Source organism: Vidua chalybeata, chromosome 29, assembly GCF_026979565.1.
Source record: "Vidua chalybeata isolate OUT-0048 chromosome 29, bVidCha1 merged haplotype, whole genome shotgun sequence".
In the NCBI taxonomy this organism is placed as follows: Eukaryota; Metazoa; Chordata; class Aves; order Passeriformes; family Viduidae; genus Vidua; species Vidua chalybeata.
In genome coordinates this window covers 2,348,395-2,370,224 of record NC_071558.1, presented here as the reverse complement: position 1 = coordinate 2,370,224, position 21,830 = coordinate 2,348,395, and the positions used below count along the sequence as shown (strand labels likewise).

Below are 21,830 nucleotides of genomic sequence, written 5' to 3'. Positions count from 1 at the left end.
CCTTAAGACTTCTGGCACTCTAGCAAGTATTGTTGTATTAATAACAGTATTTCAAACTCGAATATATAAAAAAATAAATCCTGGGAGACTTCTTGAATTGGCTCAACTCATCAAGGAAGACAAAAAAGCAATGAAAAAAAGAATAATTCACCGATACTTAATTTCATGCACTAGATCCTCCAAGTCTAGACAAGTGGCTGTTTAAACACACAAGTGAAGTCTGTATGGGGAGATCTGTGTCCTGCAGAAGAGCTCAGAATGTTCTCCTTCCCCACACACTTTGTTTTATGATGTAAAAGGGCTGATACCAGCTTGTTCCATCCAGTAAGTGTCTTCAGGATTAACTCTGGTTGGTGCTCTCAGATTTTCTTGATCTGGTTTGTGTGGACTGGAAATAAGCTGCACAAAATGAGACTGGCTTTATGCCCTGAGGTTTATGGGGATGTGAAAGCTCCTGCTCTCTTCCCAAACCAAATTTTAGTTGTTAAATGGAGTCTGAAACTGGCACATAATATTCAAAGTACAGAGATTAAACTGTGATGGAAGCAAGGATTGGAACAAGTTGAAAATGCAGCCAGGCAGAACTCTTACTTTCTGGTAAATTTTTGCTCACCTAAATTCCTAAATTGTGCTGTGTTGGATTGCAGCTGAGGTTTCCTGCTTTTCTCCCTGGTACTTCAAGCTGCACACTTTGAGCATATCTCTGAAACTGGTCACAGAAAATGCAGGAATCCAATAAATTTTCTTTTCTGAATGCTATTTGCCTGAGCACAGGAGGTTCTGGAGCACTGAGGTTTCAAAACTTTTTTTTTTTTTTTGGTGGGGTGGAAGATGAACCATGGGAATGGCTCAGTTATCCTTAAGTTTCTATAAAACTTGAGGTTTACCTGGATGGTGAGATCCTGTGCCAGAGCTGGCAGGAAGCCCACGAGGGAGGAGCTGCTTGCAGGTGCACAAACCTCCAGCTGCTGCAGTACAAGGGGAAGCCAGGAAAATGGCAAAAGGAGGCTGGGGGGACAATGCTGGGGCTTCCTTGCAGAGCTCAGCTTCCCTTTTGGGTGTTGGGAAGATGTACTGCCAGCCCAGCAGTTCCTCTTTTTCATCCCAGCCTGCACCAGCAAGGCAGAGGCAATCCCATCACGGTACCTTGACCGTAAAGCCTGGGTTGAAGTTGACTACTTTAACTTGTCTGATTGGCAAATAGAAATCCTCCTGGCTGCCTGCAAAGCTCCCCAGTGCTCCTCTAGCTGTTGGATGTAGAGCTTTGATGCATGCATAACTTCTGTACCTGTTGTTGTCCTTCTAGGTGCATGGAGGGCAGCGACAGAAGAATGGGGCACGGAGGACTGGAATGAAGATGTAGGTATTTTCTGAGCCCATCTCCTCTGTGCATCTTCCAGCAGGCTGCTGTCTTGTCTGGACACACAGAGCTGCCAGGGGAGCTCAAAGCCCATCCTCCCCAAACCATGGACAGAACCCCAGGCAGGCTCCCAGCCTGCTATGATGAATAAGAAATTGTTACATCTTCTACAGGATATGTGTTATAGAGCTTGTCATAGGAGCCCAAGACAGGAAGAAATCTCCTGGGGCATTGAGGCTGGTCCTCTCATTTCCTGTAACTGCAAGATGGAATTCTTCCCAAAACTGGCCTGACTCCACACAGGACTCTTGCTCCACTCCTCTGGTGGTGTGGCAGTTGGGGAAGGTTTGCCTTTGATCACACCAGCAGCAGTTTCATGGTTTCATGCACATCACGTGCCTCTGCTGGTCCTTGTGATCTGAATGGAAAAGAAGCTCTTGGCTTTACTTTCTGACACACTCTTTGGTGTGTCTCACCACCTTGTGTTCTCGCCCTCGTCTCCTTCAGTGGACATTGTTAGCACCTTCTGTTAATGCCTATCTATAACTTTCTTCTGAAATGGGCTTCAGTCCCTCTCTGAATCAAGGATGGACTTGTGTTCTTGCAGATGGGAGCAGAGTTGGACATTTTAGTATCATTGTTAGTTTTGTGTGCCCATTTTGGCTCAGCCCACAGAATGGGCAAGCATGGCAAGCATTTGTTTGCCAGGCACTGCCTGGGGGAAGCACTGCTGCTGTGTTCAGAGATATAAGCAGCTTTCCTTTGTTCAGTCAGGTCTCTGCTAGAAGGGAGCTTCTGAGAGCCTTTCTTACCCTCAGTGTGTGTGAGATGCTCCCAGGAGTTCTGGATTTACTTCTTTTTAACTCTGGCAGTTCAGTTTGTAGCAGCTCCTCGGTCTGCAATAGAACTGTTTGTGTTCAGATATGTTTCAGGCCATGTTTCACAGGTCATCACTAACATCCACCAGATTTTGAGCAGTATTATTTTCCCTTCCATAGCTGATCTGTTGGTCAGATCATCCAAGTGAGCCCAGACCATTGGGAGCTTAGCTGTGGATCTGAAGTTTCTCTTTGACTTTGCTACCAGTGCTTGCACCTTCTGTGCAGGGGCTTTTGCAGGTCTGTGCTACGTGCCATTGACTCAGAGCAGCACCCCGAAGTCCTAGGGCAGCCCTAGGGGATTTATGGACTATGGGAAATTTGTAGAAGCATTTGAGAGGGTTTTTTCCCCACTGGCAGATGACTTATGTGCTTGCCTGAGAAGAAACAAATGAAATAGGAGCTGATTCTGATGAAAGCCAAATGCTGGAGAAGTTTCAGTCTAAGCACTTGAATTTTTTGAGTTATTATGTGGTTGTTTGTCTCAAACATTCGTGTGCTTTGTGTCATAGGGACTGTTATAAGGTGCTGCTCTCACTTTTGGATTCTTTTTTTCCTTTTTCAGCTGTCAGAGACAAAGATCTTCACAGCCTCCAATGTCTCTTCAGTGCCTCTGCCTGCCGAGAATGTGACAATCACAGCTGGACAAAGGTGAGAACCCATGGTGATGCTGTTTACCTGGAAAAGTGGCACATGAGTCTCGGAGCAATTTGCCATCTTCAACTAAACCTTACTAGCTAGCTAAAATGCAGCAGCTCTGAATGAGATGGGGTGGATTTAAATGGAAGAGTTGACTTAGGAGTTATTGGGTCCTAATCCTGGATTAGAATTTTCTTAAGCTCTGTTGCTGGTTCTTCAGGTTTGGGGGCATTTTGCTGTGTTAAATTAATGTAAAGTGTGACTTAAAATCAAAGGCCATGCAGGGTCTTGCTTGGTCAGTCTGTCTTTTTGAGGCTGCTACTGGCAGTTGTGAGTTAGCATTCTGCAGGTTCCTTCAATTTGTAAAGTAAAAGCTGTGAGGCTCGAGGGGGAATACTGTTCTCATGGAAGTGGGAGCTTCTGGTAACCTCAGTGGGTCTTTGTCTACCCAGAATTGATCTTGCAGTCCTGCTAGGAAAGACACCCTCTTCTATGGAGAATGAGTCAACAAACCTGGAGTCATCCCAGACTCCTTCCCTGGCGCAGCCACTGGTGTTCAGCAACTCTAAACAGAGTGCTCTATCCCAGCCTGCCTCTGGAAACTCCTTCTCTCACCACAGCATGGTAAGGAAATGCTGGTCTCTGCCAGTGGGTGTTTGGCTGAGGTTGCTTTTATCCCCTGTTGTTGTATCTGTTTGGGTAATATAGGAAGTACAGTCCTGATGCTCGCTGCTTGGGGCTGGTAGAGTGAAATAATTTGCTAGTCTGCTTTAAAAGCAGTGGCCTGAAGTTCATTGCTCAGTTTGAAATAATTGTGATAATTCTTCCCCTGCTGCCTTTGTCAGATTTGCAAGAAATGCTTCATTCCTGCTTAAAGGAAAGGAAAATTCTTTTGTTCCAGGGCTTGTAATTCAACAGTTTGAGAAACAGAACTGGTTGGGAGCTAGTGTGGAGTGGAATGCTGGCACCCTCTGACAGGAGAAGGAAGGAGACATTGAGTCAGAGTCAGGGATGTGCATAGACTTGGGCAGACGCTGCTTTGTGTAACTTCAACAAAAAGAAATAAAATTTGTTTACTTAATGGTGAGATAGTTGAGGAAAGATTTTCAAAACCACATTAACTATAAAGCCAAGGTCTCCTGGTGTTTTTCTTTTAGTGGAACTGAATGCATGAAAATAATTTAGTATGTTTTTTTAAGATCCTGTCTGTTAACTCCCTTTGTAACCCCCTGTGACACTGTACCATGGCATGGGTTGGGCAAGAGATGAGCATACCTGTGCTCACACACGATGGAGGCTGGGAAACAAACACGAGCCCTTCCTGCCAGCAGTGTTGGAGCTCAAGAGTGTTGAGCTGAGGCACCCAGTGAGAAGCAGCAGGGTACAGTGCGCTTGGGCTGATGTTCAGAGATGTCCTCTGAGCCAAGTTCCAAGCCGTGGGAGACACTGACTTTATCTCCTTGCTGAAATTGCAGGTGAGCATGTTGGGGAAAGGGTTTGGAGATGTCGGGGAGGCCAAAGGCAGCAGTACCACAGGGTCGCAGTTCCTGGAGCAGTTCAAGACAGCCCAGGCACTGGCTCAGCTGGCAGCTCAGCACACCCAGCCTGCTGGGAGCACCACTGCTGCTTCCTGGGACATGGCATCCACCACACAGACCTCGTCTCTGGTGCAGTACGGTAAGAGAAGCAGCGTGGCTCCCCAGAGGGGAGGGAATGTGTTCCCCCAGAGCTGCAGGGGCCCGGTGGGAGGCATTCAGCAGAGGATCTGTTCACAACTTCACAGCCAGTTTAGCTGAGCTGGAAAAATTAAAGAGAGCTGTGAGTGAGACTAAAATGTAATAGTGTGTGTGACTCTCTCCCTTTTATACTTGGAACAGTTGAATCTGTCATTCCAGACAGTTTCAGGGCCAGGGATCTGGTGTTCCTGAGCCTCTCAGTGTACAGAACTACTTCCCGGTGTAAAGCTGTGCCAGAAAAAGTTCTGAAAGGGCACCTCTGGAGAATAGTTCCCAAATACGAGCTCTTGTCAGCCTCTTCTCCCTGCTGAACTCTTACTATCTTTTAAGGGAATTTTAAGGGGATTTGCTCTTAAATGCCAAGAAGTAACTATCGCTGGGCTGGCATGAGGGAATAAACAGGGATTGAGAGGCTCTTTTCACATGAGAAGCTGAGTTTTGGTGTGGTTGAGTGCTGGTGTCATTTCCTTCAGCTTGTGCTTTTTATAGGGAAATGGCTCTGGTTCAAATCTAAGCTGAAGAAAAATTGAGCCCTGTCCTAGTGGCAGTCAGTGTTGGCAGCATCTGATCTTCTCAGACAAGAAGCCTCAGAGGAGTGTCACAGAGAATAGGAGTTGATTTTGAATAAACTGTGGAAAGGCTTAGTCAGATGAGGAAGGTGGTGCAAAGACTTGAGGGCAGGCAGCCCCAAGCAGTGATGTTGCTTGGAGATACCTAGTCCCTGCAGGAGAAGGGTGAGGCAATGGAATGCAGGACTGATAACAGAGATGGGAAGGAAGTGGCCTGCAGGACTCTGACACGCAGTGTCTCCACACGAGGGACTCTGGAGCACAGCTTTCCTTGCAGAATGGAGGACTTCTGCCATGCAAGCTGGCTTTGTCCTGTAGGGATGGTGGAAGCAACTGAGGGAAGAACTGGCATTGGTGGTAGTGAGAGCGTGAGGCTGGGAGCAGAGATGCTTAAGTTCTCTGCTCTCTAACAAGCTTCAGGATGAAACATAGAGGAAAAGGGTTTATTTTTCTTGATAAGCATCAGAATTTGATTTATTTTTAAGGAAACAAACCCTGCTGTCTTGTCCCATAGATCTCAAGAACCCAACAGACTCTTCTGTGCATAGTCCCTTCACCAAGCGTCAGGGCTTCACATCAACTTCAACCATGATAGAAGTGTTCATGCAGGAGAAGCAGCCTGTGGTGACTGCCTCCACAACCACGCCGGCACCTCCATCCTCACCACTGCCCAGCAAAACCAATCCGGTTCCCCAGATGTCTCCAGGGTCTTCGGACAACCAGTCCTCAAGTCCCCAGCCAGCACAGCAGAAGCTCAAGCAGCAAAAGAAAAAAGCATCATTAACATCAAAGGTGCAGACCAGTGGTGGGGAAAGAGACATCGAGTTGTGTTAGAGCTGCAAAAACGGCCATTTGGGCTGCTGAGGGAAGGTCTGGGCTTGGCCTCCCTGTTGTTAGCACTGAGTGTTTGTGAGGATGATGGAGTTGTGTGCCTGCCTGGGTTGAACAGTGTAATTCAGGGGCTGCAAGCCTTTAAGTGCCATTGTGTGCAGGGAAACGAGGGTAATAAAGTCATTCTCTGGGCTAATCACTGGGAATGATTGACCCGCTGTGTTGTTCCTCCCTTGCAGATTCCTGCACTTGCGGTGGAAATGCCTGGCTCCTCAGATATCTCAGGGCTAAACCTGCAGTTTGGGGCCTTACAGTTTGGTTCAGAGCCTGTTCTTGCTGAGTATGAATCGACGCCCACAACCAGCGCCGCCGTTAGCCAGTCTCAGAGCAGCCTCTACACCAGCTCGGCCAGGTGGGCACCAGCAACCTGTTCATCCAAGCAGGCAGCTTTGGAAGTTGGCTGATCCTGTGGACTTGAGTTGTCGTGCATACTAGTAGACCCTTTCTGACTGTGCTTTGGTCACAAAGGGGGGACAATGTATGCAACAGCAAAGCACGAGTTGCCAGCAGACTCATTGGGCAGCTCTGTGGCTCTTTGGCCTGCGGTACTTGCACAGAAAACAGTTTTTCTGCTACTGTGTGGTTGAAAACACAGACTGGGAATCCCCAGCACAACTGCTCCGTGTCTTTGAACAGATTTGAGTGCTTTGTCCTTCTTTTTGCCTGGCAAACTGGGACACAGTGGGGTAGGAGTATCTTTGGTGGTGGTGTGTTTGTCTTCTGTTGGGCTGACCCTTAGTAACTGGCCAGTCCCTTGAGCACTGGGGCCTGAGTGGTGGCAGCTCATGAAGGGTTGACTAAGGCACAGCAGTGTGTGAGGCAAGGCTGCAGCTGGATGTCCATGGCTGGGCTAGCCCTGCTCTCTGGGCACGTTTCTTGGCTTGGCTGCTTCATGTGGTGCCTTTATACTGATGCTTGGGGCTTTTTATCTTGAGTATTTGAAGTGAAGGGCCCAGTCTGGGCCAGCAGCTTACAGCAGGGCTGTTTTTAGAGGAAAATGGAGGAACACTTTTTTTTTTTCCCCCTTTTGTAGTGAATCTTCATCCACAATTTCGTCCAATCAAAGCCAGGAGTCTGGTTACCAGAGTGGCACAATACAGACAGCAACATTTACCTCCCAGAACAGTGCTCAGGGACCACTGTACGAACAGAGATCCACCCAGACGAGGCGATACCCAAATTCTATCTCCTCTTCACCCCAGAAAGATCTGACCCAGGCTAAGGTAAGAGAGCAGCTTTGCTCACCCATTGTGCTGAGTGAGCCTCATGTGTGAAGTGTCTTGGGGAAAGCTGAATGGCTTATCAAATAGTTCTGTGATCCTTCAGCCTCACTGTATGGCTCGTGGGCTCTAATGAGAGCTCTCTTCTGTTTTGTGCCTGGGCCTGGACCACTGGGGTTAACAGCAGTTGATTGCAGGGCATGTGTTGTGTCATGAAGAGTTACCCTGCTAGAGAGGGGCATGCACACAAAGAATTTTGTTTTGTGTTAGGGGTTTGGTTCTTGTGTGCTGCACACCAGTTCAGTAACGTTAGGTTTGGCTAATGAACTTGGATGGAGAATGGTGAGGCAGCAGCAGAGAAACTTCTTGCACTGATTTCTCTAATATACACTTGGGGACCATGCAGACCTTGGGACTGACCCACACACAGTCTGCTGACACATGCTGGTAGCAGGACCTTTCCATAACTGTGCAAGAGAGTGAGAGAGGGAGGTGACACTAGCTCTGCTTCTGGAAATGTGCAGCTATAATGCCCAGCACTCCTTTTTTCTTTTCTTCCTCAGAATGGTTTCAGTTCTGTACAACCCACGCCATTACAAACCACACAGGCTGTCGAAGGTAAGAGTCTTGTGAGTACAGTGGGTGTCCTGTATCTCTTGTGCTCATGTTCTCTGCTTTGAATGAGAAGCTTTATGTGTGCTGATAGCAAGTTTTTTCTTTGCTGGACTAGTTGCTGCCATTCAGATTATTTGTTTGCCTCAAAACATTCAGCTTTCTGCTGATCCTTGAGATCCTTGAAGGGTCACCTATGACAATAATTTCTCTGGGTGTGGAAGGCACTTCATCTGTAGGTCTTGAAGCTCTTTGCAGAGCCACTGGTAGCGTTGGGGTGAAGTGAGATGTAGAACACAATCATAAGTGTATATTTGTTTGGCAGCACTGAGGGAAGCTCCTCTAGCTGAGCACTTGCTGATCCTTGTCCTCGTGTTACCCTCTGGAAGTTGCCAGTAGCTGCCCTTAACCCAAAGCTTTGTTCTCAGGTGCTACGGGCCCTGCAGTGAAATCCGACTCCCCCTCTGCTCCCAGTATTGCACCTCTCAACGATGGGGTGTCTGCATCGTCCTTGCTGACAACAGCCAGCCAACACTCAACAGCTCTGAGCAGCCTGAGCCACAGCGAGGAGCTCCCCAGTACAACCACTGCCCAGCTCAGCAGGTGAGCGAGTGGAAGGGGTGGATTTCTGAAGAAGCAGAACTAGAAGCAGGAATCTATAGCAGGCATCAGAGTCTGTCTCATGCAATGAGGAAGACTAAGATGACTCATCCCATTCAAGCAGATGGGGAATGGGATGGTGCTACTGATGTTGACTCTCTCACCTTGGTCTGACGTTTTATTTCTCTTCCTGTCAGTGCATTACCCACCCAGCAGAACAGTCTGTCCTCATCCACATCCTCTGGGCGAACATCGACTTCAACCCTTCTGGTGAGTCTGGGTATGATCTCCCACTGTGTACCCCGTTTCTGCTCTGCTTGGCAGGGTCTGCTGGGGGGCCTGACCTTGGGGCTGGGGTTGTGGCAGGAGCTGCCAGGCTGCTGCCTGTCCTGCTGGAGTTTGGATGCTGTGTGGAGAGAGATGACGGGGGGTAATGTCAGAACACTGTCTGTGCACTGCTGGCTCAAGGCTGTTGACACCCTGCCTGTTTCTGACTGAGCAGTGCCTGCTTTTGAGCCTGTAGTAGCCCTTGAAGGTGCTGCAGAGTCACAGCCACATGTCAGAGCAAACTGGTAGCTGATGAAGTGGAACCAAATATCTCTACTGCTGGAGCTCTTGCAGTACAGTTCCTGGGTATTGGCTTTTGCAGCAGAATAAATCACCCTGCTGCAAATGTGGTGTCAAGCCCTGTTCCACTCATTGGACAGATGTGTTGGGATGTAACCATGAGAGAGATCTGTAAGCATTAGGGATTGGCTGCTGTCAGGACTTTGGACTTAAGCCAGGCTCACTGCAGAAATATCCAGATGCAGACAGAGGTGCCTAACGTTCTGTGTAGCAAATGTCCTGTGGTACCTGTGCACTTGGTTCCATCTGCCTGATCCCCTGACTCTACTTCCTTCCTTCTGTAGCACACAAGTGTGGAGAGTGAAGCAAGCCTCCATTCTTCTGCTAGTACTTTCTCCACCTCCTCCAGCACGGTGTCAGCTGCCCCACCAGTTGTCAGCGTTTCATCCAGCCTCAGCAGTGTCAGCAGCCTGGGCCTCAGCCTCAGCAGCAACTCCACAGTGACTGCCTCGACTCGCAGCTCTGTTGCAACCACATCAGGTACTTTCCTGGCTACTGCTGTACCAGAGAAGGGTGTGAGGGCTGAGCGAGCGAGCTTCTGCTGTTTGCTTCACTGTGGAATTTTCCTTTCTCCTCCTTTCTCAGGAAAAGCCCCTCCCAATCTCCCTCCTGGAGTCCCACCGTTGTTGCCTAATCCATACATCATGGCTCCGGGGTTGCTACATGCCTATCCGGTGAGTGGAACTTTGCAGTGTGTGTGTCATGCCACCAGGTCCCTCCCAGCCCCCTCTGCAGCATGGAGGGATGTAACATGGTGGGGAAACTAAAAACTGTGCCATAGCCCAGCCAGGACTGCCTTGGACAGGCAGAGTTTGGACCTGCTGTTTTTTCCATGATTTCCATGTGCCCGTGGGGGTAAATGTGTGTTGTGCTCACCCCAGGGCAGAGTCTACGTGCCTGTTCTCTGCAGCCTCCCCAGCCTTTTAAGAGCCCTTGGGCAGAGCACAGTGTGTGGAAGCGCAGAGCTGTGTTAGAAATATGGTGTGACAAAGGGCAGTCAGGGCAAGGGTAGCAACAGCCACAAAGTCTAGGGGTGTGTGTCACACCCTCTCCTAAAGGTGAGGACAGATTTCAGTTTTGAGATGATTCCCAGAGAAAAACTGTTGAATGGCTTTATGGTCTGGAGCACTTTCCTTTGAGCAACTCACAGAAACTTCTGGTAGCATCAACCTATCTCGAGGTTCTGGCTGCCTGCACCTGGTGGCTTGTGTGGCTGCTGACTGGCTTTCTCTCGTGTTTATCTAAATGTTTAATCTAAAATTGGGTGTCCTCACGTCGTCCATGTCCCCAGTGTCATCTCTGGCTCTTTTTCTAGCCACAGGTGTATGGATATGATGACTTGCAAATGCTCCAGACAAGATTCCCGTTGGTGAGTACTGCAGAATGACAAGGACACGCCACTTCCACTGGTGCTGCTTGGGTAGAGACAAGTCAGCTCAAGAGCTGGCAATGTGGGGTGCTGTGGGGATACACCTCTCCACAGCAGCAGTGAGGAGTTATCAGTTGCTCCTTGGCACGTGGGGAGTTGCCAGCATGCGTTACTCATCCAGCAGTATTCATTGTGGAGCCAAGGAGCACGTGTTACAACAGCAGGGCTATTATAGAGATTCACCTCTGATCCGTGACAGAGCCAGTGACTAAATACCTGATGAAAATGGGCTTTATTTAGTAACAGGACATGTCCATTTTATTGTGAAGAGGGGGGGAAAGTCCAGCCAGTTTAAGAGGTGCATACCAGTAGACCTTATCTGGTTCTTCTAATAGCCAGATGAGGGGGATGGTACATGCTACAAAAACCTGGGGCTGCTGTAGGTCGTGATCAGCCTGGATGTGGCTGGTTGGACTGCAATACTCAGACATATCTTGCAGCTACAGTACAGAAATTCCTCTCTCCCAAATATACTGCTTTGCACTTTGGACAGAGCTGATAAAATGTCTTTTGTTTTTATTCATCAGGATTACTACAGCATCCCATTCCCTACACCCACCACACCACTGACTGGAAGAGATGGCAGCCTGAGCAGCAATCCATACTCTGGTAGGGAAAAAGAGTGCTCTGATTCCCATCCTATCAGGGTTTGTGCTGCTTCTACTAGTGTCCAGTGTCTCTGTCCACTGGAGCTACCTCTGCACCTGCACTGTGCCTCCTGCACTGCTTTTGGTTTGGAGCATGCTTCTCACAGCTAAATTCTCACCTTCCCTTTGAGCATCTGGTTGTGTCAAGGTCTGATACTGGGAAGAGGTGGGCAAGTAGGATTCAATGGGGCAGTTAGAAAGGGAGTGAGGAAAGGCTGAAAGATTCTTCAAGGCCTACAGCTGAGGGACTGCTTTCCAGGTGGTTGTGAGGCAGGTGGTAAGCAGTGCTTCTCAAGCACTGAGAGTAAAAATAGAAAGAAACACAAAATACAGAGAAATGAATTTTTTTTTATATGGGACAGTCTCATGGAGAAAGCAAGTGAGGAAATTTGAGACCTGTCAAACTCAACCCAAGCACCCAGTGAGTGCATGACCTCACACTGACCTTGGTAAGTGCATTAACGCACTGCCAATCCACAGTGGGCAGTGACTGTGCTGAGCTTTCACGTGCTTTAGGAATTGTTGCACTTGGAGGTTCACTCTTTTTTTCCAGCACCACTTTTCCTCAGCTTTGGCAGGAGCTGGTTTGTGTGGAAGTGCTTTTGCCTAGCTGAGGCTGAAAGCTCAGAGCCCTATGAGCTTTGAGCTGTGTGAGCTCTGAATTGGAGAGTGTTTTCATGGAAGAGCCAAGCGAACACTCCTCGAGATCAGAACAGGGAGCTTCCCCCAGCCCTGCAGCCAAGCCCTGCACAGCCCAGGCAAGGATCTGGGTTGTGTTCAGTCCTGCTGGTGGTGCATAGAGATGGACGAGGGACAGCTCTAGCATCAGGCTCTGCTAGCAGGTTTATCCAGTGCCAGACTGGGGGCTTAGCTACTGTGGCTTCCCTTTGCCTCTGCAGTCCTGTTAGGGCCAAGGAGCAATTAACAGCTTCACCTTATCAGTGTGCAAAAGTCTGAGGACCACAGTCCTTGGCACTGACAGGAGGTGGGGGGGAGGGGAAGTGATTGAAGTCACTGTTTATCAAAAGACTAGATCACCTTTGGGCTGAGTTGAAATGGGCCAGGATCTAGCATCTGTTCCTCACTCTCACCTCCTCTGTTTCAGGGGACTTAACAAAATTTGGCCGTGGTGATGCCTCTTCCCCTGCTCCTGCAACGACTCTGGCGCAGCCACAGCAGAGCCAGACCCAGACTCACCACACCACACAGCAGACGTTCCTGAACCCGGCGCTGCCTCCTGGCTACAGTTACACCAGTCTGCCATACTACACAGGGGTACCAGGGCTCCCCAGCACCTTCCAGTATGGGCCCGCCGTGTTCCCTGTGAGTTTCCCAGAGGCAGGGTCTGCGATTTGGACAGAAGGGTGGCACAGCAAAGCCTCTTCTCACTCTGCTCCTCTCTGTTCTGTAGGTTGCTCCTACCTCTTCCAAGCAGCATGGTGTGAATGTCAGCGTCAATGCATCAGCAACCCCTTTCCAGCAGCCCAGTGGCTATGGCTCTCATGGGTACAGCACTGGTAAGAGACCCACAAGAGCACTTTCCACAGCAGCAGGGCTTGCTACCAGTCTTACTGGCTGTGATAGGGACTGCTGTCTTACAGCAGTAATAGAGAAAAATTCCAGAGGTGCCGCTCCCAAGTAGTTTGATTATCCTTAGAAAGGCCCAGGATTGTTCTGCATCCAGGTCTGGAGCAGGTTTGGGGGTTACAGATCACTTCATGCCCTCCTCTGTGCTCCACAATCAGCTGTCTGGGCCCTTGCACTACTATCAGAAGCTTAAGCTGCTGAATGGTTTGGTTTGTTGGTTTTTTATCTGCCTATATGTGATTAACACAACAGCAGTTGTTCTGGATTTGAACTTGTTTCCCACCAGTGTTTGGCAGACACTTTCTAGGGAAGTGTCCTTGAATCAAAGATGCAGGAAGGTCATGAACCTGCTGCCTGTCTTGGTACTTGGTTGGTGTCTGGCTGACTTACCCAGGGCTGCATTTGCCTCCCTCTACCAGTCTTTAAATTCCTTTTGTCACTTTTTTTTCACTGCATTAGTGAATTTAGTATTTTCTTCAACTTAGTATTTTCTCTTTGAGAAGGTATTTCAGCTTTGTACCAGGTCACCTGGTGCTGTGTCCTTTAAACTGCTTTCATTTCAGCACTTCTTCCAGGCATTAAATGATGGCTGAGGTGTCCTCTGGGCCACCCTCTTTTATGGACAGCCAACACCCCACGGGGCTTGCATTGTCAGTCACTGCACCAGCCATCCCAGCCTACAGCTGAGTTGCCTTTACATGCAATTGCCTGTTTTACACCAGAGGAGCTTTTGGGCTGTTCTTGCTGCTGTGCCACATGCTGTGGGTTTGTTTCCCTCTCTGTCCATTGCATTCCCCAGCTCTCCTCACACCTGCTGTTTTCCATGTGTTTCTCTGGGTGGCAGCCAGCCCTTCAGCTGGTTCCTGGAGGCATTTTGAAACAGTGTGTGTCCAGAGCAAAATAACTTACATGGACGCTTTGCATGTGGTCATGCCAGGGCCTGGCTGCCCAGGCCAGTCTGTCTGCAGATCTTCTCTGACTGCTGGAGCTCTCCACCAGGTGCTGCTGGTGTTAGCAGCAAGCAACTCCTGCTGACCCACTGCCTGCTGCCTAACACCCACCTCTCCCTTCTCCCCAGGTGTATCCGTGACATCCAGTAATACAGGCGTGCCAGACATCTCGGGCTCTGTCTACTCCAAAACTCAGGTTAGTGTCTGTGTGCTTCCTGCATTGCTGGGGAGGAGAAGCCAAGCTCTGAGACAGCCTCTCTGGGCAATGAGGTCTCTTCCCCTTGGATCAGACAGCCAGGGAGAAGGGAAATGCTTGACCTTTCCCAGCTTACAGCAATTCCAAGCCCAGAAAGAGCCATAGGAAGAGACTCTATCCGTTCTCTGCACCGCAGGCTGACTCTGGGCCTGTGACGTGTAGAGATGGGGAGGGGCACACTGCCAGCCTGACTCCCCGCCCTTATTCTGCCGTTGGCATCTCCTTCTTAGCAATCCTTCGAGAAGCAGGGATTTCACACTGGAACCCCAGCAGCCTCCTTCAACCTGCCTTCGGCGCTGGGCAGCGGCGGCCCCATCAACCCTGCGACAGCAGCGGCGTACCCCCCCACCCCCTTCATGCACATCCTGACCCCGCATCAGCAGCCTCACTCGCAGATCCTCCACCACCACCTGCAGCAGGATGGGCAGGTAAGCAATGCCCCTCGCACCTCAGCCCCTTGCTGGGGCTCTTGCTCCCCCTTTACTTCCCTGGTCCCTCTCTCCCTGCCTGCCTCCCTCCCTCAGGCTCTGCGGCGGACACATGCAGTGACAGGCACATGCTCACAGCTGCACATACACACAGGGCCCGTAAGAGGATGAGTGAGAAGGAAGGCCTGGGGTGTGCTCTGCCAGGGTGGGTGCTCAGCACAACCCCCCTGCTGCCGGGCTGCACCAGATATGGCCAGGTAGTGCCCCCTCATGCACATCTGGGGCACCCCGACCTCCCCCATCCTCAGAGGGGCAGCTCCACAGGCCAGCACCAAAGGGGTTCCTCGCCATAGCCACGACCCTGCAGGAGCTTTCAGGTCTAACCATGGATTTCTATTGTCATAGTTTGTCCCTTTATTTTACATATCCTGGTACTGCAACAGCTTCCATATTTGCAGATGATACTGTGCTTCCAACGCCAGCAGGAAGATCAGGTAATGAACTCTCTGAAAATGCATTGCACTTGGCGAGGGCTCTGCCCCTGCCCCTAAGGCTCCCCAGGATCACACAGCCCCTTCCTTCTCCCCCATGGCCCTGCGAGGCGAGGAGAGAGGCCCTCAGTCAGTATGTACACACACACACACGCGTGCACACACACCCCACACCGACCCTTCCCCGTCTCCTCTCTCCCCGCTGCCCCCAGTCCTGTGTGCTGCTGGCCTCTGGAGCAAGGCGTGGAGACGAGGGAGGGTGCTGGGGCACAGACAGTGAAGCTGCCCCAGCGCCAGGGAGCTGAGCTGGGCTGAGGTGGAGCGGCGGCTGCCCAGGAGCCGTAGCCCAGAGCCATCTTCTGGGGTCCAGGCATGCCAGTGTTACCCTGCAGGGTAGGCCGGGGGTGCTTCCCCTGCACTCACCACCCTCTTCTCCTTCTGCCCTTTTCCCGCAGAGCGGCTCCGGGCAGCGCAGCCAAGGCAGCTCCATCCCCCAGAAATCCCAGGCCAACAAGTCCGCCTACAACAGCTACAGCTGGGGCGCCAACTGAGGCCGGGCCCCTGGCCACCACTTGCTTCCGGAAGAGAATCCCAGTGCCCCTGATGATGAGGAAGGATCCCAGGGAGGAGAGACCCCTGCGGCGGGGAGCGCCCGGGCCCCCAGCCCCAGCAGGGCCCCGCAGGGCAGGCCGCAGGCACCTCTGCGTTGTCTGTCTTCAGCCACTTTCCTGTTGTATGTAATATAGAATTTGTATTTTTTCTTTTTTTTTTTTTTTTTTTCCCTTTTGTTTTTTTTTTTGGTTTTTTTTGTTTTTTTTCTCTCTCTCCGCATTCACATCTGAACCGTTTGCCGTAGGGGCCTTTTTTGGTTTTTACTCCTTTCTATCCCCTCTCCCATCCAGCTGCCCCAGAATCTCTCAGATCCAAAGGAGTGGAAGCTGCGAGTCGCCTACAGCAAACCCCCTTATTATTAGGATTAAGACCAGTAATTGATATGAGCAGCATTGTAAGATTAATTAGTTGAAGTGTTTTTTTTGTACCGTGTTCTAAATTTAATGGATAAATGTGTCTTGTATATAAAAACAAAAACCCCATGCTGTCCTCTAGTTCTCTCATTTCTCCCCCACCCCGCCGAGGGGTCCCCCCTGGTATTTTATGTTCTCCATCTGCGTCCCTCCATCCTCACGGGCCCAGAGTGCAGGTCCTGCCCTGCTTGCACGCTGTAAGTATCTTCTGCTTTTGGGTTGGGGATTTTTTTATTTCCTTTTTTTTTTCTTTTTTTTTTTTTTCTGTTTTGTGGGGTTTGGTTTGGGTTTTTGTTTGTTTGTTTTTTTTTTTTTCTATGCAGTCCAGATCTTGTATTTTTCAGTTCCACCTGATCCCTTCAGCTGCAGCCCCAAGTGGGGATTTACTGAAGAGAATAAAGATCACAAAGTGATGTGTGTATTTTTTCCACCTTCTCAGCCTCGTTCCCTATTTTTGGTGCAGGGGGTGGGTGGCCCTGGGCGGTGGGGACCGTGTTTCCCCCACCCCTCCCCAGCTTCTTGCTGGTGGTTTTTGTCCCCTTGTTTTGTGGATTTTTTTCCCCGGCTGCAGCACTGGGGCAGCAGGATGCTAGCACAGGGATAAATGCCCTCCCTCCTCTGAGACTCTCACCCTTCATTCCTGCTTCCTACCGTGCTCTGGTGCTGCTGGTGCTCCCTTTGGGGCTTGAGGGGTGCTCTCCGCAGCCCCTCATCCCCGCGAGCTCATCGGGGAGGGTGGGCTGGAAGCGGTGCCTGAGCTGCAAGGTAAGGGGCTGGGGGGGCTTGGGGGGGTCTCTGCCGCGGTGAGGAGGTGAAGCTGGAGCCCTCCTGGGGTTTGGGGGGGGTCCCTGCCGCGGTGGGGAGGCGAAGCTGGAGCCCTCCTGGGGTTTGGGGGGGTCCCTGCCGCGGTGGGGAGGCGAAGCTGGAGCCCTCCGGTGCTCTGTGGGGGCCGCGATGGGCTCAGCTGCGGGCACGGAGAAAGGGCCGTGCGTGCAGCCCCGGCCACCTCGCCAGCCCGCACCCGCCCCCACGGCGGGGCCCGGGGCACTCCGCGGGGCTAGCTCGTGCGAACGGGCACGGACGGAGCCGCGGGCCTGGGGCGGCCACGGCGGGCGGGCTCCGGGCCCTCACGGCTCCCGGGGCCCCGGCGGGGACACGGGACGGCCGCGGCGCCTCGCGACACCCGGCGGCGCTTTACGGCCGCGGCGCTTCGCGGCAGCGCGACCCGGGCGCGGCGGCGGCGGGACCGGGGGAACGGGACCCGGAGGGAGCCGGAGCGCGATGAGCTTCTACGACGTGTTCCGCGGCTTCTTCGGCTTCCCGGGACGGTGCAGGTGACCGGGACTCCGCCCGTCCCCTGGGTGCCCCCGGCCTCGCCCACACAGACCCTGTCCGTCTCTCAACCGCCGGTTGCCCCGCCGGCCCCGGCCCTCCCCCGCTTGCTCTGGGCTCTCCGGGTGTCTCACTGCCGCGGTCCCGCAGGCCCCGGGACCCGCTGTTCGGCGGCGCGGCGTGGGACGAGGAGGAGGAGGATGAGGATGGCGGCCCGTCCACGTCGCAGCCCCCCCAGGACTTCGGCTTCGGATTCAGCCCTGGCTCCTCCCGCGGCGCCTTCGAGGAGCTATTCCGGGACATGGGCGAGCTCCTGGGCGTCTTTGGGGGCTTCTGGGCCGAGCCCCAGCAGCCTTTCGGTGGGTACGGGAAGGGCTGAGCGAGACTCTTGGGGGCCGCTCGGAGCCCCTCGGCCTGACCGACGCCTTTGTGCTGCCCAGAGCCCGCCCTGCCCGTTCCCGGTGAAGGCAGCGCCAGGCGGCCGCTGCGGGACTCGATGCTGAAGGACCCGCAGAGTCCCCCTGCCAGCGCGGCCCCGGGGAGCTCCGGCGATCTGGCCCGGCCATGGAGACCCTTCTTAGGGGTGGGTGAGGGCTCTGGGGTCTGCGCCCCGCAGGCTCAGCGGCCGTAGCCAGCTCTGTGCTGTCGCAGTGCTGCCCCGGTGCCGTTGCTTTGCTTCCCGGCCTCAGCCGCGCGTGGCTTTGTCTTGCAGCTGGAAGATGCTCACCGGGCTCCTCCTGGCCTCAAGGAAGACCGAGGTGGGTGCTGGCAGCAGGGGCTGAGGGGTCTCTGCCCTCCCTGCTCCACCCGCCTGTGCTGCCACAGCCTCTGGGGTGCGTCCCCGTGCTGCAGCCCCCATCTTACATCTCCCCCCAGACCTGGACTCACAGGTCTCCTCCTCTGGGCTGGGAACCATCCTGAGACCCAACGAGCCCGAGTCCCACTCTTACTTCCAGAGCGTCTCTGTCACCAAAGTGACTCTCCCTGACGGGGTGAGTGTCCCTGCAGCTGCAGCAGGGCTGTGGGGGGACCTGGGGACACCGTCCCCCGTGGCTGGGCAGTCTCTCAGGGCTCGGTGCTCTGCACAGAGGGTCGAGGAGCGCCGCACCGTGCAGGACAGCCAGGGCCGCCGGGAGACAACGGTGACGCGCCGGAGGGGCGACCAGGCCTTCATCACCACCACCAAGGAGGATGGGCAGAAGAAGGACTACCGGGAGGAGGTGGTCAACATGGATGACCGTGAGTGGGGGTCTGGGGAGGACGCAAAGAGTGGACGGGTGGGGGGGGGGCCCCACTGAGGGAGCTCTGCCTGCCCTCGCAGGGGAGCTGGCACAGTTCGCTGGCACGTGGCCGCAGCAAGAAGAGCTTCGTGCTGCCAACCCGAGCGACCCCTCATCTGCGCTGGGCAGATTCTTCCGACGCTGGTTCTCGAGCTGGTAGCTGTGTCCAGTCCTGAATTGTGTGGCAGGTGCAGGCTGGGGGGACCCTGGGCTTGCCAGGCCTGTTGGAGCAGGCAGTGGGCAGCAGCCTCTTCTCACCGCCTGTTTTTGTTGTAGATAGGTCAGATCGTGCTGGGAAGTGGTGCCTGGCCTGGAGGCTGTCCACCTTCTGCAGCGCTGCAGAGCCACAGGGAGCCCTGTGGGGGTCAAGTGTATGTGTGTACAGAGCAATAAAGTCTATTTATGCTAAACTGTGACTTTCCATGCTCCTTCAGACTGGAATCTCATGCGTTTGGAGGCAGATTCCCCCTGTCCACCAGGATGACTGGGGGGCTGCCTCAGGGGTGCAGGTGATTGCTGGGCTCCTGTGCCTGCACTGCTGCCTTCTTACCTCCCTCTCCCGTTTCCCTGCCCGATGCTGTGCTAATGCCTCCCCTGGGCCACTCTTGAGGGCCTGGCCCAGCCTGGAGGCCTTTCCAGGACCTCTTTATTAGCGCTGACTGCAGCTGTGGCTCGGGCAGGGATGTGATGAAGGGGGTTCCTGGCCAGGAAATACCTGTGCCTGCTGACCCGAGTGAGGTCTTGGCTCCCCACAGCCACTTGGGGATCAGGGTGTTTCTACCCGGCCTTGCCCTTCTGGGGTGCAGCACTGTCACAGGGTGTCCCCGGCCACACACAGGACTCTGGTCCCTGCCAGGCGTCTCCCGTGGTGCGGCCATGATTGGTTTAAAGTCTGCACATAATCACCCACCTGGCTGTGGGGCTCATAAAACCTGCTGCCAATGAGACATCTACACCACTCTCACCGCTGCCACCGCTGCCACCGCTGCCCCTGCCCGCTCGGTACCATGGGCACCACTTCTTTCTTGACGAGGGTCCAGGGTCTGCTCCGCATCCGGAATCAGCTGGTGCGGGAATGCCTGGCCGAGGTGCTGGCCACCTTCGTGATGATGGTAAGCAGGGCACTCAGGTGGCTTGGGGCCAGGGGGAGGGTGTCATGTGGGTGGGACAGGGCTGTCGGTGTCGTGCTGGCAGGTGCCAGGGGTCCCGGGGCTCTGCTGCTTGCCCCCTGGGGTTGGAAGGGTTTGGGGCTGTGCCACGCTCAAACGTGCAGCTCGGCACTGCCTGTCCTCACATTTGGACCCTGTTCCCACAGCACGGGGGCCGTGGCTCTGGTGCAATTAGGGTGTGGTGCTGGGCAGTGTGTGCCTCGATTCCTCCTGCCTCAGAGCAGGCAAAGGCTGGGGCTCTGGTGCTGTTCTCAGCATTTGGGCTACATCCCACGATGGCAAATGGTGTCCCTGGGGCTATGTTGTGGCACCTTTACCCCAACTCCTCCCCACAGAAAGCAGCTTATTTAATTGCTTATAATTTGGTTACTTTGCCATCAAAACCACAAGTGAGGGCAGTAACCACCTTCCTGCCAGTCCCTGTCTGGTGTCCAAGTATTGGGGAGCAAAACCAGAGGGGCAGCACCAGCATAGCCCTCGCCAGCACAGCTGCCCTGAAGTAGCTGTGGTGGGAGAGCCTCAGCACGAGGCCACCAGGGCTGAGGTGGGGCTACATCCCTCTTCTCCAGACAATCACCCTGAGCAGTGCTGCACAGAAGATTGCCTTCTTTGAGACGAAGGGGAACCTCATCACCAGCTACCTGGGAGGCGCCCTGGGTGTCATGGCAGGCATCTACACGGCAGGGGGAATCTCTGGTGAGACAGAGGAAAGGGTCTCAGCTCTTGCTATCCCCTGGCTCTGAGTCCCCCAGGACCCTCCACTCCCAGCCCTTCTCCTTACTCCATTGCAGGGGCCCACATGAACCCGGCGTTCTCCTTAGCCATGTGCCTGATAGGGCAGTTTCCCTGGTGGAAATTTCCCATCTTTGTGGTTGTGCAGATCTTGGGATCTTTCATATCTGCTGGAGCTGTTTACATCCTCTACTATGGTATGGGGGAGCAGCATCGGACAAGGGAACCCCACGGTGATGCTGGGGTGGCCAGGCTGATGTACATGCTCTGCCTCTGCCCCCAGATGCCATCTGGCACCATAGCAATGGGACCCTTACTGTCTCTGGCCCCCAAGAAACCGCCTCCATCTTCGCCACTTACCCAGCTGACTTTGTGTCCGTTGCCAATGGCTTCTTGGACCAGGTGGGTGCCACTGTCAGCTCCCCCAGCCCCCTCAGTCCCCATGGCGTTGAGCTGCTACGTTGTCCTCGCAGGTGATCGGCACAGGGGTGCTGATAATTGCTGTCATGGGCACCATGGACACCCGCAACAAGCCTGTCCCCAAGGGCCTGGAACCAGTGGTTGTGGCTCTCTTGGTGCTCTCCATTGAGTGCTCCATGGGGGCCAACTGTGGCTGCCCCCTGAACCCTGCGCGGGACATCGGGCCCCGGCTCTTCACCTACCTGGCAGGTTGGGGCCCAGAGGTCTTCAGGTGAGTAGAGGGAAGGGGGCGATGTGGGGATGGCAGGGATGATGATCCCCAGCCTACCTTGTGCCATCCTCCCGTCCTCAGCAGGGGCAATGGGTGGTGGTGGGTGCCGCTGGTAGCACCGCTGCTGGGGGCCGCCGTGGGCACGTACCTGTACCAGCTCTTCGTGGCTTTCCACTACCCGGAGGAGGACAGCGAGGCTGTGGCAGAGCAGGGCTCCATCGTTCTAGTCAACACCGCCATCGACACAGACATTGGGAGGTCGCCCAAGGAAAAGGACGCTGGGGAGTCAGTGCCTGCCGGGTACCCCCCAACACCATGCGCCAGCAGCACAGTCTCCCCCACAGTCGCTGTCACACCATTAAAAGAGTCCTGAGGGCAGGGGTGTCTTGTCTATGGACATGGGGCTGCAGGGATACGGTGGAAGGCCAGCCAGGCCTGGCTGCAGGGGGACCCCAGCCCGGGGGACACCAGTGGCTAACGCGGGGGTCGCCCCACTGGGATCTGGGGACGTCCCCGGGACCCCCGGCACTTCCCCGCTCAGCGGCAACCCGTGGGGCTGTCTCTGGCGCCCCAGGACTCCCACGGCTGCCCTGGAGCCGCCCCGCTGGCCAGGACGCCGCCGGGGCCGCAGCCTCGGCCGCGCTCCGCCGCTTCCCCGCGCCCCCACCTCACTTCCGCCGC

The 21,830-nt window shown here is 53.8% G+C and overlaps 3 protein-coding genes across 12 annotated transcripts in view; all 3 read left to right on the top strand.

Moving 5' to 3' along the window:
• Positions 1 to 16,371, top strand: part of UBAP2L (ubiquitin associated protein 2 like) — a 29,251-nt gene extending 12,880 nt beyond the window's left edge. For 5 of the 9 annotated variants that reach the window (XM_053966882.1, XM_053966883.1, XM_053966888.1 and 2 more), the window contains 20 exons: positions 1,307 to 1,359; positions 2,804 to 2,889; positions 3,330 to 3,501; positions 4,353 to 4,554; positions 5,697 to 5,974; positions 6,253 to 6,425; positions 7,107 to 7,296; positions 7,857 to 7,911; positions 8,334 to 8,508; positions 8,703 to 8,775; positions 9,417 to 9,612; positions 9,718 to 9,806; positions 10,448 to 10,501; positions 11,089 to 11,170; positions 12,314 to 12,531; positions 12,620 to 12,725; positions 13,874 to 13,941; positions 14,232 to 14,429; positions 14,873 to 14,923; positions 15,376 to 16,371. In XM_053966882.1, coding sequence (XP_053822857.1) covers positions 1,307 to 1,359; positions 2,804 to 2,889; positions 3,330 to 3,501; positions 4,353 to 4,554; positions 5,697 to 5,974; positions 6,253 to 6,425; positions 7,107 to 7,296; positions 7,857 to 7,911; positions 8,334 to 8,508; positions 8,703 to 8,775; positions 9,417 to 9,612; positions 9,718 to 9,806; positions 10,448 to 10,501; positions 11,089 to 11,170; positions 12,314 to 12,531; positions 12,620 to 12,725; positions 13,874 to 13,941; positions 14,232 to 14,429; positions 14,873 to 14,923; positions 15,376 to 15,471 — 2,615 coding nt within the window. In that variant the 3' untranslated portion in view covers positions 15,472 to 16,371. The remainder of the gene's footprint in view (positions 1 to 1,306; positions 1,360 to 2,803; positions 2,890 to 3,329; positions 3,502 to 4,352; positions 4,555 to 5,696; positions 5,975 to 6,252; positions 6,426 to 7,106; positions 7,297 to 7,856; positions 7,912 to 8,333; positions 8,509 to 8,702; positions 8,776 to 9,416; positions 9,613 to 9,717; positions 9,807 to 10,447; positions 10,502 to 11,088; positions 11,171 to 12,313; positions 12,532 to 12,619; positions 12,726 to 13,873; positions 13,942 to 14,231; positions 14,430 to 14,872; positions 14,924 to 15,375) is intronic. The other 4 variants (XM_053966889.1, XM_053966887.1, XM_053966886.1 and 1 more) reach the window with 2 other exon arrangements.
• An 89-nt stretch (positions 16,372 to 16,460) lies between these two features.
• On the top strand, positions 16,461 to 18,967 carry HAX1 (HCLS1 associated protein X-1). 2 transcript variants are annotated; one of them, XM_053967019.1, is made up of 8 exons: positions 16,461 to 17,279; positions 17,428 to 17,636; positions 17,718 to 17,860; positions 17,990 to 18,035; positions 18,154 to 18,269; positions 18,366 to 18,516; positions 18,599 to 18,745; positions 18,838 to 18,967. In XM_053967019.1, exons 1-7 carry the CDS (start codon positions 16,900 to 16,902, stop codon positions 18,715 to 18,717), a joined length of 1,164 nt encoding a protein of 387 aa, XP_053822994.1. In that variant the 5' UTR covers positions 16,461 to 16,899; the 3' UTR covers positions 18,718 to 18,745; positions 18,838 to 18,967. The 2 variants fall into 2 exon arrangements, with proteins under 2 accessions (XP_053822994.1, XP_053822993.1); XM_053967018.1 differs by having other exon boundaries at positions 18,834 to 18,967.
• Positions 18,968 to 19,498: 531 nt separating this feature from the next.
• Positions 19,499 to 21,786, top strand: AQP10 (aquaporin 10). The gene is made up of 6 exons (XM_053967111.1): positions 19,499 to 19,669; positions 20,296 to 20,422; positions 20,518 to 20,655; positions 20,742 to 20,860; positions 20,932 to 21,149; positions 21,231 to 21,786. The coding sequence occupies exons 1-6, from the start codon at positions 19,499 to 19,501 to the stop codon at positions 21,520 to 21,522; spliced, it is 1,065 nt and encodes a 354-aa protein (XP_053823086.1). The 3' UTR covers positions 21,523 to 21,786.
• Positions 21,787 to 21,830: the final 44 nt, after the last annotated feature.